The sequence below is a fragment of the Argopecten irradians genome, chromosome 11, assembly GCF_041381155.1.
Source record: "Argopecten irradians isolate NY chromosome 11, Ai_NY, whole genome shotgun sequence".
Taxonomy (NCBI): domain Eukaryota; kingdom Metazoa; phylum Mollusca; class Bivalvia; order Pectinida; family Pectinidae; genus Argopecten; species Argopecten irradians.
The window spans coordinates 3,248,530-3,268,613 of record NC_091144.1 but is presented as its reverse complement, the minus strand read 5'-3'; the positions used below and the strand labels follow the sequence as shown (position 1 = coordinate 3,268,613).

Sequence of the window (20,084 nt, the reverse complement as noted above, 5' to 3'; positions counted from 1 at the left end):
TCCCTTATGGAATGCAATGTGTATCGAAATTTCAGACATGAGTTTTTTAAAAGAAAACTTCGGAAATCCTAGCATTGAATTAAGTACATTATAGTCTCTATCTACGGTCGTTGGGAGAGGACACGATTGCGTACGAACACAATACATGTACTACTTTACTTTACTTTAAACATATTTTATTGTAAAACACAAAAGGATTAGGCACAAGTTATTCCAACTTAAACAGCTGCCTCCTAACATTATAACACAATTAACATATTATGCATAATGACTTAGATATCTTACACAGATTAAATAATTCAAATATTATAACTTTAAATAAGTTTAATGATAATTGTGTAGTAAAACTTTTGTATGTATAAAGCTTATATATATGTTCAAAATCTTCTACTGGATCTAATATACGATTGCACATGTTCCAAAATTTTACAATTTATCTCCAAAGCCAAATTTTCATCACCAAAAAGCAGCAAATTAAGGTGTATCTCATTAATTTCGCTAATTAACTTTGTAAGGGCATCTAAAAAATTTGGACATTCTAGGAAATACTGATAAGCATTTTCACAATGATTTCCACAGTTTGTACAAGAATTTTCGACTATATTGTAACGGAAAATATCTTCATTTAGAGTGCTACATTTGTGCCTCAATCTGGTGTGAATATTTTTATTTATTTATGTTTTTTGTCACCATAGCTAAAATAAATTGGTCGATGAGAGACTATTTTTTGGGAAAGAGCAATCTTAATAGAAGAAATGGATAATGACTTAATATCATTATCTAAATTATTCCAGTTTCTTAAAGTAGAAGGTAAGAAAGACTTGAGAGTGGAGGAGAGTCGATAGTTTGGAATACAAAAGTCGATATTGCTTCTTAGAGCATATTGATTATTTTCACCAACTGTGGGAGGTAATAGATTCGAAAGAAAGTTAGGAGTATCATGAGTTTTCACCTTATGTAATAATTTAAGTTTTCTTCTTGCTCTTCTATCACTTAGTAATTCTAAACCTGGTTCACTATATATATATAAAGAGATTCATTCTTTGCAAATAATGGCAAACCCGTAATTATTCTTGCTACTTGCTTTGTGCCCTTTCTAACTTGTCTGAATCAATTGCGAAACAACTATCCCAAACTTCACAAGCATATTCTAAAATCGGCAGCATAAATGAATTATAAATCTGTAAAAGTGTATCACGTTTTAGCATATATTTAAGTTTACGCAATACATTTATTTTCTTCATGCAGATTTGTAGATTTCATTGACATGATCAGACCAATTGGCATTTGAATTAAAAGTTACCCCAGGGTGTCTATAAAATTGACTAAAAGTTAGAAAGTTACCATCAAAAATCAAATCTAAATCTGCATCAATGTCATTCAAGTTTGAAATGAAGAGCACTTCAGTCTTATTGGGATTAAAAGATTCAAGCCATCTTTTTGCCCACCTATTTATCTTTTCACAATACTACCATGTGACAGCAATAAGTAATGCATGTCAACACAATTGAATTGTGTTCATATGCAAAATTGCAAAATCTTTTTATTTTTCATGTCCTCTCCCAGTCACCCGTCCTCGATATTCCAGGGATTCCGATCACTTACGATCTCTACACCCCTATCCTCGATGCTCCAGGGTTTCGATAACTTACGATCTCAATACCTCTAGACCATCCTCGGTACTCCAGTGATTCCGATCACTTACGATCTCTATATACCCCTAGACTATCTCATAGTAAAACTGGAGGCAACAGAACGGGTAATTTAGTCGTTTGTTGTACATCAAAAGAGCCGTATAACGGCATCACTGTGGGGACCCGGGACAGGCCAATTTCATACTGTCGTGGCCATGGATGTTTCAACAAGACGACTCAAAATTTAGCTTGTGTACGGGGACTTGCTAAACTGGTGTACGGGGACTTGGTTTATGCGATAAAAATGGTGTACGGGGACTTGGGATCATTAAAATGACAATCTTCACAATATATTTAAAACAGATAGTGTCTAGTCGTCCAAAAGACAGATGTAAAGTTTTCTCCCGACGTCTATGTCTTCGTAGATCTCATGTTAAGATGCCAATGGAATAGTAGCCCTACCAGACGAAGATGATGGATGTTGGTTGGTCTGTAGATTCTGTATACAATATCAGTTTGTTTGTTTGCTGGCAATTTTGTTAAATTCTTTAACGGAGGGGATCATTTGAGGAAGGAATGTACTTGTATTACACAACCATATAGCGCCGATTTCGATCAGAAATATAATTTCATCTGGTAAGATTCAAGTAATTTTACTTTTGAACTGTAAACCATGGCTACGAATACATATTTGTCATAGCATTGTTTAACATCGCGTTTGTACAAGAAAAACTCCAATCAGGTATTTTCCACAATGCTCCAACACAACGAAGGTGAGTAGTATATTTTAGCATAGTTTATTGTAATATTTAACGATATTTACGGTGCAATGTTTGACGGAAAGTCTGTAACCCTCAGCAGCTGCAAAACTCGTCATTACAGATTTAAATATTGACGATGTATTTTGCAATGCAATCGTGTTTGATGATAAACCAATGAACTCTATAATTCGAGAATACAGCACGGAACTTCAGTTTAATGCACACCTGTCCAGATGTCACCCTTTATTGATATGGTTCCGTTTCTTACATTTTCCCTTTTAATTTTGCATCCTATCCTTATTTGTCAGATTTATTGTTTATCATTTGCAGTTATTTATTTTTATCTAAAGATAATGTTTTAATACTTTTAGTTGCCCAAATTCAAAATTAATTGAAAAGAACAATTTTTGCCTGAATTGATCAAAATCAAAATGATTAATCATTCTACATTGCGTATCGTTTCAATCAGTAATTTAATAATCGTATAGAACGATATATATTGCTATATAGAAAGGAATATTTGGCTTAAAAAGCTGCGTTACTCAATTCACCAACCATTTCGTCGTACAATCATCAACCAATGCAAGCTGCCGTACAATCACCATCCAAGCCCCCGTACACTTGATTTTTAACAACAATCAAGCGCCCGTACACAATGTGATATTCACTGATTCATTTCGTAATCTTCATGACCTCAAAATTAGGCATCGGGCGTGAGTTGCTTTCATATGTTGTAAATTAGCCATAGAAAATGAATTCCGTTATCAGGAAAGCATTAAATATCCATATCAATGATTTATTTTGAACCGACTTTTTCACTGCGGTACCCCTCTGCATGTGACCCTGTGTGCTGGAACGCCGTTCGTCGCGAGTTATCCATTTTGATGTACTGACACCCTATATTTCAAGCACACGAGTGACTAAGAGTATTCTCCCCTGACATGGTGAACAGCATGGGCGATGCATTGAAAAGCAACAACAGAAACGTGAGCGCATTGACGCACAGTGTAAGTTTTGTGATACAAACTACAAACAATACAAAGGCAAAAATACTCAAGCGCCCGCTGCATGAACCAGAAACCCTTGTCAATACCATACTCTGCTTATTTCGGTGTTAAACATGTAGCGAATTTGTATAAAGACATTTCGTCCCCTATGTTTTCATTTACGGAAAACCTATTATTATTTGTTTGTATTCAATGACACTTAAAGTTACTTATTTCATGTACCAATTTGAAGTGTTCACTCTAATTCTAGTCACCTAGTTACATAAAGTGCGGTTTTATGAGCATTACAGATTGTATGTGTTGTACCGTATTTGTTCAGTTGGTGGCCCTAGTCTCCGTTACAGTATACACAATAAGTTTGGATATTTTGTATTGTGTATCTATTCCAAGCTAGTTTCGCTAAGTCTGTGTACATTGGCACTTCAGATATAAGGTGGTAAAACTTATATAATTCGAGTATTGATCATATCATTTTGATATGCACGGAGGGTTCACTGCTGAACAGATACGGTAATGATTTGTAAACATTTCCTTAGATGTCTCGTTTGTATTGATTATAGTCAATCTACGTACAAATGTATACCTGGTAACGGAGAAGCAGTTCCGTACTAAAGGCCTAACCAGTGTAAGTTGTATTGAACAGTGTTTATTTTCCTTTTTTATTGTAAAGAAGAAACTCATGTATTTGCTTTACTCATAAAGTAGAAACCTGTAATTCATGTTATATTCATAATAATGAGTTAGTGAGATGGTAAACAGTCATATATAAGAAGTTCACGAATTGTCGTAAATCAGTTATACATGTAACTTGAATGAAAAATAATTATCTGTACGCAAACAAGGAAACTTTGTATAACTTCCATAGCCTTTTATTCAGACATTTTAGAGTATAGACAAACTTTGAATGTAGTCACATTGTAACATTGTCTTGTATTTGTGTAATTGTAGTTTTACGGGATCCAATAAAAGATTGATGCAGTTATCTTGAGGAACTCTGTTATCTGTCTGTCTCAAACTTCACGGGGCAGAACAGTAAAAACTGGGTTGACGAGCCAGGTATAGCAGATAGACACAACGGTCAGGATGTCTGAACAAGAGGTAGGTGATAATGTTAAACCTAAAACACAGGAACAACCACCACAGACAAGGGAGAGAGATACAGGCTCTGAGATACCTACGCCTGAACGCCAACCGAGAGTAAGGACACTGACAGAAAAGGCATTTGAATTATACCAGAAAACAGTCCAAAATCATCAAGCTTTACTTAGAGACAGTTGGCAAGAGGTGTGTGAGGTAATCAATGAGGTAACAAATGTGAAGGATAATCGCAAGGATATAGGCGATGCCAAGACGAAACTCTGTCTAGTATATAGTCGATACAGGCTGAGGGCTAGGGATTATGTCGACTACATGCATGCAAACTACACAGAGGATAGTATTAGATATCTGGACTCATTTACTCGAGAGGATGCCCAGTCAGATGATATGGTTAAAAGCGTGTTACACCAACTGGACGAGAAGGGAGATTCACTCTTTGACAGATCATCAAGACATTCAAGTTCAAGCCGTCGATCAGACGCCAGTTCAGAGGCAAGGAGGAAGAAGGCCCTTGCATCAAAGGCCAAAGCATCCAAGGAGTTCTTACAGAAGCAGGCCCAGATCCGTAGGAAGCAAGCGGAGTTAGAGGAGCAGGAGGCCATGACCCAAGCTAGAACTCAACGGCTTAAACAAGAGCTTAACGTGGACCTAGATCTAGTAAAGAATGAACAACTGTGTGCTGAGGCAGAAGCTGAAGCAGAGGCGTATGAAGAAATGGCTTTGGAGGAAAATGGTCAAATATTGCCGGATGAGGTGGAAAGTTCATATGAAAGAACCAAAGTGTTTGTTAACGACCATTCAGGCATTCCACATGAGGATGTAGCTCTACGTCCCACAGCCAGAGCATTCATACCTCAAACACAGAGTGCTGCCAACACAAGACCATCAGATGAAAGTCCTCCACTCCGTGATCATAAGGATGAGGTGATGCCAACGATAGTGAATTTCCTTATGAGAAAGGAATTAGCCTCCTCTCGACTTTTCGTTTTCAATGATAAGCCTAATCATTATATCTCGTGGAGAACGACCTTTAAGGCAGTAGTTCAAGAGGCTTCTCTCGGTGCAGCAGAGGAGTTAGACCTCTTGGTGAAGTGGCTGGGTCCTACATCCTCAACATATGCATTAAGTATTAGAAGCAGTAACGGAAGTAATCCTGACCTTGGCAAAAGGCTGCTTTGGGAGAGATTGGATGAACGGTTTGGCAGTCCAGAAGCTGTTGAAGCTTGTCTCAGATCCAAGCTTGACAATTTCCCAAAGACCATCGACAACGTGAGGATGTATGAGTTAGCAGATGTTTTAACGGAAATACTAGTATTAAAGGAAGATCCAAGATACCAACAGATTTTGGCGCATTACGACTCGCCATTGGGGATTAGGCAAGTTTTGAACAAATTACCAACTCGTCTCCAGTTTAAGTGGAATGATAGAGCCTTTTCTTACAAGAACACTAGAAATGTATCGTTTCCTCCTTTTTCATACTTTGTGACCTTTATTAAGGACATGGCTCGACTACTAAATGACCCAAGTTTCTCTATAGAAGGACAAAAGTCGACAAGTGGGGAAGTTAGAAACCCTAAAAAGACGGACAACAGATCAATCACAGTAAAGAAAACAGAAGTCACTTCAAAGGAGAAGGAACTCGATACCAAGATGTGTCCCCTTCACAACTCGCGGACGCATTTCCTAAACGAATGCAGAGATTTCGGGAGAAGGCCCATCGAGGAAAGGAAAAATCTGCTGAAGGAACACAAGATATGTTTCAAGTGCTGTACAACAGACAAACATATCGCTAAGGACTGTAAGGCACAGGTGAGCTGTTCTGTCTGTGGTAGCAAAAGGCATCTAACAGTACTTCATGAGCGGAGGGACAGCGATCATACACGGAACAAAGAAAATTTGACTAATCCGAGAAATCAGGTTGAGAAGCACAATCAGGCGGAAACACACCAAAGCAGTGAGAATCAGAAAGTCAACACACACTGCACACTAGTTTGTGGGGAAGGATTCCACGGCAGGTCCTGCTCTAAGATAGTCTTGGTAGAGGTATTTTCAGAGGACGAACCCAGTAAACGAGTTTCAACTTACGCTTTGCTTGACGACCAAAGTAATCGATCTCTAGCTTCTACTGAACTTTTGGATTCTCTTGGAATGGCGGGGAGGGAAATAGAATATACTCTTACCTCCTGTTCTGGAAGATCTAAATTGTCTGGTCGGAAGGCCATTGGCCTTGTTATTCGGTCAAGTGAAGGATCCACGATGTATTCCCTTCCTCCATTGATTGAATGCAATAATATACCTACTGATGAATCCGAAATACCAACGCCTGAAGTCGTTCGGCACTTTAGCCATCTAAAGCAGCTTGGCTCAAGGATTCCGGAATACAAACCTGATTGCTCTGTCGGTTTGCTGGTAGGCAGAGATCTACCAGAGGCACATCACGTAAACCAACAAATTACCGGACCACGAGGCTCACCCTTTGCGCAACGCACTGGCTTAGGCTGGGTGATCGTTGGTGAGGTCTGCTTGAACAAAGCCCATCCTCCAGATGGAGATATCCAGGTCAGTACGTTCAAGACCAACATTGTAAACGGACATGCTTCCATATTAGCTCCCTGTAAAAACTACCTTTGGGTAAAGGAGGAGATACGTTATGACCCATTATTTGAGAGAGGAAAGGATGATGAGAAGCCAGCTTGGTCTGTAGAGGACAGGGAGTTCATGGAAATTATGAGTAACCAGTGTGTGCAAGATGAAGACGGATTTTGGGTTGCACCCTTGCCATTCCGAACCGGAAGAACGAAATTGCCAAACAACAAGTCGGTGGCCATAAAAAGGGCAATGATTCTGGACAGAAGTTTGAAGACCGATAAAGACAAAAGAGACCACTTCGTCGCCTTCATGAAAAAGGTTCTGGATTCTGGGGCGGCTGAGGTAGCACCTCCACCCCAAGGCGAGGTGTGGTACCTTCCATTTTTCGGGGTTTACAACTCAAAGAAACCAGGGAGGATAAGAGGAGTTTTTGACTCATCCGCAGAGTTTAAAGGAACGTCCCTAAACCAGAATCTGCTATCGGGTCCCAACCTGACAAACAGCTTACTATCCATACTTTTGCGCTTCCGCAAGGACAAATATGCAGTGTCCGCAGATATAGAGCAGATGTTTTATTCGGTTTTTTGGTTAAGGAGGAACATCGGAACTTCCTTCGTTTCTTCTGGTACAGAAACAATGATCCAAATCTCGACTTAATAGAGTACCGGATGCGAGCCCATGTTTTTGGCAACAGCCCATCGCCAGCAGTTGCGACCTTTGCTCTTCATAAAGCCGTGGAGAAGGCAGACGGTGACATACGAAACTTCGTCATGAATGACTTTTATGTCGACGATGCACTAACATCCGGCCCTGATGCTAGCGAGGTAACTGCTCTTTTGAAGAGGACACAGTCGGTTTTGCAAAATAATGGTAACATTCGTCTTCACAAAGTCGTATCCAACAGCATGGAGATAGTTAAGGCATTCCCACAGGAGGATTTGAGTGAAGGACTCGCATCCATAGACATTAAGGCAGATAAGATTGCCAACTCAAAGCAGCCTTGGCGTATCATGGAACTTAGACTCTGACACCTTCCATTTCGACGTACAGCTTCCTGTGCAATCAGAAACGCGTCGAGAAATGCTATCAACATTGAACAGCATTTTTGATCCCATGGGAATTCTGTCACCGTTCTCCATTCAGGGACGCATATTGTTAAGGGAGTTAACTACGGGAGCCAGTTGGGACACACCCCTGCCTATCAGTTATCAAAATAAGTGGAATGCATGGAAGGCATCTTTGACAAGTCTGAAGGACATGCAGATTCCGCGGATGTTCACACCGATTTCGACAAGCATAGCAGAGGATGTCCAGCTGCATGTGTATTGTGATGCTTCGGAGCTCGCTGTTGCTGCAGTTGCCTACATGCAAACTCGCTCTGGAGGTGATTCTCATATTGGATTCGTGATGGGCAGAGCCAAGTTTGGCTCCGTCCAAAGGGCACACTATCCCTAGAGATTAGAGCTGTGGTGCAGCCGTCTTAGCCGTTTGAAGTTGGCGAAGTCGCATGTGAAACTTTGTGGGAGTTTTGAACGTTCGGTATCACAGTGATAGTAGAGTAGTTCTTGGATACATTAACAACAGAAACTAGGAGGTTTTTACACCTATGTAGCTAATCGCGTGGAGAGGATACTCCCGAGGATTCAAGGCCCTCACATTGGATTTACGTTTCTACTTGTATAATCCAGCCTGATCAAGCAACACGTTCGTCAGCAACGCTTAAAAGGGTTTTCGAGAGAGAGTTTGTGGTTAGACAGGGTCCTAAACAACTTCCGAAGAACCATGAATTCAGACGTATGACCTTGTCGAGCCGATACAATGAATAAAGAACTCAGACCCACGTTTACAAGTCTTAAAACAGTGTGTCAGAAAACTCCGTGTAACAAGGTTTGAACATTTTTCCAGTTGGAGACTCTTGCGAATGCTGTACTCTTGATCAACGTGCAGTTCATAACGTTTCAGGAATCGATGGAGAGGTAATACAGAAATGATCAACCTTTCCTGCCCAACAGGGCGGATGCAGAAGTTGCGGCGATCAGATTAGTTCAGCAGTCTACCTTCAGCGAAGAAATTGGGTGTCTAGAAAAGGACAAGCCTGTCCCCACAGAGCGCAGTCCTATTAAAACACTTGACCCCTACCTGGATAATAAATGGCAAATTACGTGTTGGAGGACGCCTCAGAAATAGTTGTTCTTCCTTTCGAAGAGACAAAGTCCAATAATCCTTACCTAAGAAACACCATGTGTCACAAACTCATTGTGCGATTCTACCATGAGTTCGTACATCACCAAGGACGGCTTATAACAGAAGGCTCACTGAGGAATAACGGATATTGGATAATCGGAGCCAAGCGGTTAATTTCCAGTATCAAAAGAGATTGTGTCACGTGTAGGAAGCTCAGAGGGAAATTCGAACATCAGAAAATGACAGCTCTTCCAGCCGATCCGTCTTGTACCCAGGACCGCCTTTTACGTCGGTCGGTGTTGAGATGTCTTTGGGTCCCTGGGTCGATTGTTACAAAGAAAAACACGAGGTGGATCAGCCCAATTCCAAACGTTTGCCCGTGATATTTACATGTCTGACAACTCGCGCCATACACATCGAGGCAGTAAGAGGAAATGACACTAAGCTCGTCCTTCAAAAATGCCACTACGGCCGTTTTTGTAGCATTTCGTGGCAAAACGTGTGAAGGAATTCAGATCAGATGAGTCGGAACAACCTTTCATCGTTGCTTGTGAATGAACCCATGGAATAACAGAATGTCATGTTGGAGATGCACCTGTTTTTGCCAAATATTGTGTGCTGGAACGCCGTTCGTCGCGAAGTTAATTTTGGTGTACTGACACCCTATATTTCAAGCACACAGTGACTAAGAGAGTATTCTCCCCTGACATGGTGAACAGCATGGGCGATGCATTGAAAAGCAACAACAGAAACGTGAGCGCATTGACGCACAGTGTAAGTTTTGTGATACAAACTACAAACAATACAAAGGCAAAAATACTCAAGCGCCCGCTGCATGAACCAGAAACCCTTGTCAATACCATACTCTGCTTATTTCGGTGTTAAACATGTAGCGAATTTGTATAAGACATTTCGTCCCCTATGTTTTCATTTACGGAAAACCTATTATTATTTGTTTGTATTCAATGACACTTAAAGTTACTTATTTCATGTACCAATTTGAAGTGTTCACTCTAATTCTAGTCACCTAGTTACATAAAATGCGGTTATATGAGCATTACAGATTGTATGTGTTGTACCGTATTTGTTCAGTTGGTGGCCCTAGTCTCCGTTACAGTATACACAATAAGTTTGGATATTTTGTATTGTGTATCTATTCCAAGCTAGTTTCGCTAAGTCTGTGTACATTGGCACTTCAGATATAAGGTGGTAAAACTTATATAATTCGAGTATTGATCATATCATTTTGATATGCACGGAGGGTTCACTGCTGAACAGATACGGTAATGATTTGTAAACATTTCCTTAGATGTCTCGTTTGTATTGATTATAGTCAATCTACGTACAAATGTATACCTGGTAACGGAGAAGCAGTTCCGTACTAAAGGCCTAACCAGTGTAAGTTGTATTGAACAGTGTTTATTTTCTTTTTTATTGTAAAGAAGAAACTCATGTATTTGCTATACTCATAAAGTAGAAACCTGTAATTCATGTTATATTCATAATAATGAGTTAGTGAGATGGTAAACAGTCATATATAAGAAGTTCACGAATTGTCGTAAATCAGTTATACATGTAACTTGAATGAAAAATAATTATCTGTACGCAAACAAGGAAACTTTGTATAACTTCCATAGCCTTTTATTCAGACATTTTAGAGTATAGACAAACTTTGAATGTAGTCACATTGTAACATTGTCTTGTATTTGTGTAATTGTAGTTTTACGGGATCCAATAAAAGATTGATGCAGTTATCTTGAGGAACTCTGTTATCTGTCTGTCTCAAACTTCACGGGGCAGAACAGTAAAAACTGGGTTGACGAGCCAGGTATAGCAGATAGACACAACGGTCAGGATGTCTGAACAAGAGGTAGGTGATAATGTTAAACCTAAAACACAGGAACAACCACCACAGACAAGGGAGAGAGATACAGGCTCTGAGATACCTACGCCTGAACGCCAACCGAGAGTAAGGACACTGACAGAAAAGGCATTTGAATTATACCAGAAAACAGTCCAAAATCATCAAGCTTTACTTAGAGACAGTTGGCAAGAGGTGTGTGAGGTAATCAATGAGGTAACAAATGTGAAGGATAATCGCAAGGATATAGGCGATGCCAAGACGAAACTCTGTCTAGTATATAGTCGATACAGGCTGAGGGCTAGGGATTATGTCGACTACATGCATGCAAACTACACAGAGGATAGTATTAGATATCTGGACTCATTTACTCGAGAGGATGCCCAGTCAGATGATATGGTTAAAAGCGTGTTACACCAACTGGACGAGAAGGGAGATTCACTCTTTGACAGATCATCAAGACATTCAAGTTCAAGCCGTCGATCAGACGCCAGTTCAGAGGCAAGGAGGAAGAAGGCCCTTGCATCAAAGGCCAAAGCATCCAAGGAGTTCTTACAGAAGCAGGCCCAGATCCGTAGGAAGCAAGCGGAGTTAGAGGAGCAGGAGGCCATGACCCAAGCTAGAACTCAACGGCTTAAACAAGAGCTTAACGTGGACCTAGATCTAGTAAAGAATGAACAACTGTGTGCTGAGGCAGAAGCTGAAGCAGAGGCGTATGAAGAAATGGCTTTGGAGGAAAATGGTCAAATGTTGCCGGATGAGGTTGAAAGTTCATATGAAAGAACCAAAGTGTTTGTTAACGACCATTCAGGCATTCCACATGAGGATGTAGCTCTACGTCCCACAGCCAGAGCGTTCATACCTCAAACACAGAGTGCTGCCAACACAAGACCATCAGATGAAAGTCCTCCACTCCGTGATCATAAGGATGAGGTGATGCCAACGATAGTGAATTTCCTTATGAGAAAGGAATTAGCCTCCTCTCGACTTTTCGTTTTCAATGATAAGCCTAATCATTATATCTCATGGAGAACGACCTTTAAGGCAGTAGTTCAAGAGGCTTCTCTCGGTGCAGCAGAGGAGTTAGACCTCTTGGTGAAGTGGCTGGGTCCTACATCCTCAACATATGCATTAAGTATTAGAAGCAGTAACGGAAGTAATCCTGACCTTGGCAAAAGGCTGCTTTGGGAGAGATTGGATGAACGGTTTGGCAGTCCAGAAGCTGTTGAAGCTTGTCTCAGATCCAAGCTTGACAATTTCCCAAAGACCATCGACAACGTGAGGATGTATGAGTTAGCAGATGTTTTAACGGAAATACTAGTATTAAAGGAAGATCCAAGATACCAACAGATTTTGGCGCATTACGACTCGCCATTGGGGATTAGGCAAGTTTTGAACAAATTACCAACTCGTCTCCAGTTTAAGTGGAATGATAGAGCCTTTTCTTACAAGAACACTAGAAATGTATCGTTTCCTCCTTTTTCATACTTTGTGACCTTTATTAAGGACATGGCTCGACTACTAAATGACCCAAGTTTCTCTATAGAAGGACAAAAGTCGACAAGTGGGGAAGTTAGAAACCCTAAAAAGACGGACAACAGATCAATCACAGTAAAGAAAACAGAAGTCACTTCAAAGGAGAAGGAACTCGATACCAAGATGTGTCCCCTTCACAACTCGCGGACGCATTTCCTAAACGAATGCAGAGATTTCGGGAGAAGGCCCATCGAGGAAAGGAAAAATCTGCTGAAGGAACACAAGATATGTTTCAAGTGCTGTACAACAGACAAACATATCGCTAAGGACTGTAAGGCACAGGTGAGCTGTTCTGTCTGTGGTAGCAAAAGGCATCTAACAGTACTTCATGAGCGGAGGGACAGCGATCATACACGGAACAAAGAAAATTTGACTAATCCGAGAAATCAGGTTGAGAAGCACAATCAGGCGGAAACACACCAAAGCAGTGAGAATCAGAAAGTCAACACACACTGCACACTAGTTTGTGGGGATGGATTCCACGGCAGGTCCTGCTCTAAGATAGTCTTGGTAGAGGTATTTTCAGAGGACGAACCCAGTAAACGAGTTTCAACTTACGCTTTGCTTGACGACCAAAGTAATCGATCTCTAGCTTCTACTGAACTTTTGGATTCTCTTGGAATGGCGGGGAGGGAAATAGAATATACTCTTACCTCCTGTTCTGGAAGATCTAAATTGTCTGGTCGGAAGGCCATTGGCCTTGTTATTCGGTCAAGTGAAGGATCCACGATGTATTCCCTTCCTCCATTGATTGAATGCAATAATATACCTACTGATGAATCCGAAATACCAACGCCTGAAGTCGTTCGGCACTTTAGCCATCTAAAGCAGCTTGGCTCAAGGATTCCGGAATACAAACCTGATTGCTCTGTCGGTTTGCTGATAGGCAGAGATCTACCAGAGGCACATCACGTAAACCAACAAATTACCGGACCACGAGGCTCACCCTTTGCGCAACGCACTGGCTTAGGCTGGGTGATCGTTGGTGAGGTCTGCTTGAACAAAGCCCACCCTCCAGATAGAGATATCCAGGTCAGTACGTTCAAGACCAACTTTGTAAACGGACATGCTTCCATATTAGCTCCCTGTAAAAACTACCTTTGGGTAAAGGAGGAGATACGTTATGACCCATTATTTGAGAGAGGAAAGGATGATGAGAAGCCAGCTTGGTCTGTAGAGGACAGGGAGTTCATGGAAATTATGAGTAACCAGTGTGTGCAAGATGAAGACGGATTTTGGGTTGCACCCTTGCCATTCCGAACCGGAAGAACGAAATTGCCAAACAACAAGTCGGTGGCCATAAAAAGGGCAATGATTCTGGACAGAAGTTTGAAGACCGATAAAGACAAAAGAGACCACTTCGTCGCCTTCATGAAAAAGGTTCTGGATTCTGGGGCGGCTGAGGTAGCACCTCCACCCCAAGGCGAGGTGTGGTACCTTCCATTTTTCGGGGTTTACAACTCAAAGAAACCAGGGAGGATAAGAGGAGTTTTTGACTCATCCGCAGAGTTTAAAGGAACGTCCCTAAACCAGAATCTGCTATCGGGTCCCAACCTGACAAACAGCTTACTATCCATACTTTTGCGCTTCCGCAAGGACAAATATGCAGTGTCCGCAGATATAGAGCAGATGTTTTATCGGTTTTTGGTTAAGGAGGAACATCGGAACTTCCTTCGTTTCTTCTGGTACAGAAACAATGATCCAAATCTCGACTTAATAGAGTACCGGATGCGAGCCCATGTTTTTGGCAACAGCCCATCGCCAGCAGTTGCGACCTTTGCTCTTCATAAAGCCGTGGAGAAGGCAGACGGTGACATACGAAACTTCGTCATGAATGACTTTTATGTCGACGATGCACTAACATCCGGCCCTGATGCTAGCGAGGTAACTGCTCTTTTGAAGAGGACACAGTCGGTTTTGCAAAATAATGGTAACATTCGTCTTCACAAAGTCGTATCCAACAGCATGGAGATAGTTAAGGCATTCCCACAGGAGGATTTGAGTGAAGGACTCGCATCCATAGACATTAAGGCAGATAAGATGCCAACTCAAAGCAGCCTTGGCGTATCATGGAACTTAGACTCTGACACCTTCCATTTCGACGTACAGCTTCCTGTGCAATCAGAAACGCGTCGAGAAATGCTATCAACATTGAACAGCATTTTTGATCCCATGGGAATTCTGTCACCGTTCTCCATTCAGGGACGCATATTGTTAAGGGAGTTAACTACGGGAGCCAGTTGGGACACACCCCTGCCTATCAGTTATCAAAATAAGTGGAATGCATGGAAGGCATCTTTGACAAGTCTGAAGGACATGCAGATTCCGCGGATGTTCACACCGATTTCGACAAGCATAGCAGAGGATGTCCAGCTGCATGTGTATTGTGATGCTTCGGAGCTCGCTGTTGCTGCAGTTGCCTACATGCAAACTCGCTCTGGAGGTGATTCTCATATTGGATTCGTGATGGGCAGAGCCAAGTTGGCTCCGTCCAAAGGGCACACTATCCCTAGATTAGAGCTGTGTGCAGCCGTCTTAGCCGTCGAAGTTGGCGAAGTCGCATGTGAAACTTTGGGAGTTGAGAACGTTCGGTATCACAGTGATAGTAGAGTGGTTCTTGGATACATTAACAACAGAACTAGGAGGTTTTACACCTATGTAGCTAATCGCGTGGAGAGGATACTCCGGAGTTCAAGGCCCTCACAGTGGATTTACGTTTCTACTTGTGATAATCCAGCTGATCAAGCAACACGTTCGTCAGCAACGCTTAAGGGTTTCGAGAAGAGTTTGTGGTTACAGGGTCCTAAACAACTTCCGAAGAACCATGATTCGACGTATGACCTTGTCGAGCCGGATAATGATAAAGAACTCAGACCCACGGTTACTAGTCTTAAAACAGTGTGTCAGAAAACTCCGTGTACAAGGTTTGAACACTTTTTCCAGTTGGAGACGTCTTGCGAATGCTGTACTCTTGATCAAACGTGCAGTTCAACGTTTCAGGAATCGATGGAGAGGTAATACAGGAAGATGATCAACCTTTCCTGCCCAACAGGGGCGATGCAGAAGTTGCGGTGATCAGATTAGTTCAGCAGTCTACCTTCAGCGAAGAAATTGGATGTCTAGAAAAGGACAAGCCTGTCCCAGAGCGCAGTCCTATTAAAACACTTGACCCCTACCTGGATAATAAAGGCATATTACGTGTTGGAGGACGCCTCAGAAATAGTTGTCTTCCTTTCGAAGAGACAAATCCAATAATCCTACCTAAGAAACACCATGTGTCAAAACTCATTGTGCGATTCTACCATGAGTTCGTACATCACCAAGGACGGCTTATAACAGAAGGCTCACTGAGGAATAACGGATATTGGATAATCGGAGCCAAGCGGTTAATTTCCAGTATCATAAGAGATTGTGTCACGTGTAGAAAGCTCAGAGGGAAATTCGAACATCAGAAAATGGCAGCTCTTCCTGCCGATCGTCTTGTACCAGGACCGCCTTTTACGTCGGTCGGTGTTGATGTCTTTGGTCCCTGGTCGATTGTTACAAGGAAAACACGAGGTGGATTCAGCCAATTCCAAACGTTGGGCCGTGTTATTTACATGTCTGACAACTCGCGCCATACACATCGAGGTAGTAGAGGAAATGACAAGCTCGTCCTTCATAAATGCACTACGCCGTTTTGTAGCATTTCGTGGCAACGTGAAGGAATTCAGATCAGATTGTGGAACAAACTTCATCGGTGCTGTGAATGAACTTGGAATAACAGGAATTCATGTTGGAGATGCACCTGTTGCCAAATACATGAGCGATTCTGATATTGTGTGGAAATTCAACGCGCCCCACTCCTCCCATATGGGAGGAGTCTGGGAACGAATGATTGGCCTTGTGCGGAGAATTCTAGAAGGCATGATGCTTGATGGTTCTGTGAAAAGGCTCACCCATGAAGTTCTGACCACGTTTATGGCAGAAGTATGTGCCATAGTCAATTCACGTCCTATTGCTTCCATCTCAACTGATCCAAAGTGCCCTGAGATTCTGAGCCCAGCTACCTTACTCAACCAAAAGATCGGGTACGCCGATCATGTATCAACATTGACCTTCTCTGAGAAAGACATGTATAAATCTCACTGGAGACAAGTCCAAGCACTTTCAGACATTTTCTGGAGGAAATGGCGAGAAGGTTATATACAAAATCTCCAATCACGCAAAAAATGGAAGAGTGATCGGCCAGAGGTGAAAGAAGGTGATATCATTCTCCTACGCGAGAAAACGGTTCCTCGGTCCGACTGGAGGATGGGTATTGTGACCAGGGCATTCCGAAGTGATTTGGACAACAAGGTACGAAAGGCCGAAGTGAGGATTGGGAAGGATGGTAGTACGACTCTTCTAACTCGACCAATTAACGAATTGGTCCTTCTTCTGGAAAATTAAAATAGGCTAGAAAGCTAAGGAGAATGTTGATTGTTTAATTGTATGACATAAAATGGTGATATATTCAATATCAGGACGGGGAGTGTGCTGGAACGCCGTTCGTCGCGAAGTTAATTTTGGTGTACTGACACCCTATATTTCAAGCACACGAGTGACTAAGAGTATTCTCCCCTGACATGGTGAACAGCATGGGCGATGCATTGAAAAGCAACAACAGAAACGTGAGCGCATTGACGCACAGTGTAAGTTTTGTGATACAAACTACAAACAATACAAAGGCAAAAATACTCAAGCGCCCGCTGCATGAACCAGAAACCCTTGTCAATACCATACTCTGCTTATTTCGGTGTTAAACATGTAGCGAATTTGTATAAGACATTTCGTCCCCTATGTTTTCATTTACGGAAAACCTATTATTATTTGTTTGTATTCAATGACACTTAAAGTTACTTATTTCATGTACCAATTTGAAGTGTTCACTCTAATTCTAGTCACCTAGTTACATAAAGTGCGGTTATATGAGCATTACAGATTGTATGTGTTGTACCGTATTTGTTCAGTTGGTGGCCCTAGTCTCCGTTACAGTATACACAATAAGTTTGGATATTTTGTATTGTGTATCTATTCCAAGCTAGTTTCGCTAAGTCTGTGTACATTGGCACTTCAGATATAAGGTGGTAAAACTTATATAATTCGAGTATTGATCATATCATTTTGATATGCACGGAGGGTTCACTGCTGAACAGATACGGTAATGATTTGTAAACATTTCCTTAGATGTCTCGTTTGTATTGATTATAGTCAATCTACGTACAAATGTATACCTGGTAACGGAGAAGCAGTTCCGTACTAAAGGCCTAACCAGTGTAAGTTGTATTGAACAGTGTTTATTTTCCTTTTTATTGTAAAGAAGAAACTCATGTATTTGCTTTACTCATAAAGTAGAAACCTGTAATTCATGTTATATTCATAATAATGAGTTAGTGAGATGGTAAACAGTCATATATAAGAAGTTCACGAATTGTCGTAAATCAGTTATACATGTAACTTGAATGAAAAAATAATTATCTGTACGCAAACAAGGAAACTTTGTATAACTTCCATAGCCTTTTATTCAGACAATTAAGAATATAGACAAACTTTGAATGTAGTCACATTGTAACATTGTCTTGTATTTGTGTAATTGTAGTTTTACGGGATCCAATAAAAGATTGATGCAGTTATCTTGAGGAACTCTGTTATCTGTCTGTCTCAAACTTCACGGGGCAGAACACAAAGATATCAATTGGAAAGAGCTAAAAGCTATTCACCTATCAGTTTCTCAGATCATACCTCTACTACAAGGAAAGAAAGTTCTAGTCCAGTCAGACAATTCAACAGTAGTTTCGTATATAAACAAACAAGGGGGGACTCATTCTCCGACCCTTTGTATACTAACATGGAAGATACTTCAGTTATGTATAGAACAGGGGATAGAACTCCGGGCAATTCACATCCCGGGCAGGTTGAACTTAACAGCAGATGCTCTATCCAGGAAGTCTCAGATTATTCCAACAGAATGGACCATGCAGAAACAGGTTCTCAATCAAATTTTTCATTTTTGGGGAGAACCACAGATAGATCTGTTTGCATCCAAACTCAATCATCAACTCCCGGTGTATATGTCTCCGGTACCGGACAGTCAGGCTTTGGCTGTCGACGCTCTAGCTCAGAATTGGGAAGGGATGTACGCTTATGCTTACCCCCCAATATCATTGGTAGCACGAGTGATAAGGAAGGTACAACAAGAGAAGATAACTCTTATTCTGATAGCACCATTCTGGGAGAGACAAGCATGGTTTCCAGATTTAATAGATCTCCTCATAGAGTATCCAATAAAGTTACCGATCCGTTTTTGGCAACTGTAAGTCAGATTGCAGAGTTCATGGAATATCTTTTTTCCGAGAAAAACCTACAAGTTAGAACTATTCAAGGGTATAGGTCGGCTATTTCGCTGATCCATCCAGGTTGGAATGGGATTAAGGTAGGAAACCATCCAAGGTTAGAGAGCCTGCTAAAAGCATATGTAAATAACAGACCTATTCAACGAAGGCTAGCACCTTCTTGGAGTCTTTCATTAGTGTTGAATTGTTTAATGAAAGCTCCGTTTGAACCTCTTGTAAATAGTCCATTGAAATTTTTGACGTTCAAGACTGTATTTTTTTAGTTGCTATTGCTTCAGGCAGAAGACGTAGTTGTTTACAAGCCCTCTGTTGTAAAGAAGGCCATGTTAGATGGGATAAAAAGGGAGTTTCTCCTAATCCCTCACCCAGGGTTTTTGGCGAAAAATGAATCTCTATCTTATGTAGCCAAAAAGATCTTTCTACCTAAAATGTCAGAATTCTCCTCTATAAAGGAGGACAGTTAAGTGTGCCCTTATAGGGCACTTCGTTGTTATTTGTCTAGAACTTCAAAGTTCAGGAAGAAGGTAGAGCAGCTTTTTGTCACTTACAAGGATAATAGATGTCATGCTGCTTCTAGAGATACCATCTCCAGATGGATTGTCCAAACTATTGAAAGATGTTATAAAGAGGCCAAGGAAGAAGATTTTTCAATGGCAAAGGCACACGATACTCGGAGCTTGTCCACTTCCTTCGCCCTGTTTAAAGGGGTATCGATGGAGGATATCATGGAGGCTGCTTCCTGGAAGTCAGAGTCTACATTCACCAGTCACTATTTGAGAAATATGAGTCGTGAGACTGGCAGATTTGGTTGTGCCGTCCTAACGACAGAACAGAAATAAGACTGAAGGGTGGATGAAGAGGCCTAGTTGAGTGAGTAACAAATCCCTCCTCCTATTACAAGCTTTGTATTCTGTAGCCTTATGTAGTTTGTTTCACCTAGCAGGTAAGTATGATGCGAAGGAGATTATATCCTTTCTCATTGTGAGAGGATTATCTCCGAGCATCATACTTACCTGCTAGGTCTACCCGCCCACCTCCCC

At 41.3% G+C, this 20,084-nt stretch overlaps 3 protein-coding genes across 10 annotated transcripts; all 3 read left to right on the top strand.

Annotated features, from left to right (window-relative positions):
* The first annotated feature begins 3,287 nt into the window (after nt 1-3,287).
* Nucleotides 3,288-18,387, top strand: LOC138334311 (uncharacterized). 8 transcript variants are annotated; one of them, XM_069282953.1, is made up of 5 exons: nt 3,288-3,402; nt 3,963-4,027; nt 4,351-4,500; nt 10,607-10,671; nt 10,994-17,056. In XM_069282953.1, exon 5 carries the CDS (start codon nt 11,129-11,131, stop codon nt 15,686-15,688), a length of 4,560 nt encoding a protein of 1,519 aa, XP_069139054.1. In that variant the 5' UTR covers nt 3,288-3,402; nt 3,963-4,027; nt 4,351-4,500; nt 10,607-10,671; nt 10,994-11,128; the 3' UTR covers nt 15,689-17,056. The 8 variants fall into 8 exon arrangements, 5 of the variants coding, with proteins under 5 accessions (XP_069139054.1, XP_069139053.1, XP_069139055.1 ...); XM_069282952.1 differs by having other exon boundaries at nt 10,607-17,056; XR_011210104.1 differs by lacking the exons at nt 3,288-3,402; nt 3,963-4,027; nt 4,351-4,500 and adding exons at nt 17,903-17,967; nt 18,291-18,387 and having other exon boundaries at nt 9,970-15,113; nt 16,914-17,343.
* LOC138335675 (uncharacterized) lies at nt 4,486-7,746 on the top strand. Its single transcript, XM_069284836.1, has one exon. It carries the CDS (start codon nt 4,486-4,488, stop codon nt 7,744-7,746), a length of 3,261 nt encoding a protein of 1,086 aa, XP_069140937.1.
* Nucleotides 8,170-8,544, top strand: LOC138335674 (uncharacterized). Its single transcript, XM_069284835.1, has one exon. The coding sequence runs from the start codon at nt 8,170-8,172 to the stop codon at nt 8,542-8,544; it is 375 nt and encodes a 124-aa protein (XP_069140936.1).
* Nucleotides 18,388-20,084: the final 1,697 nt, after the last annotated feature.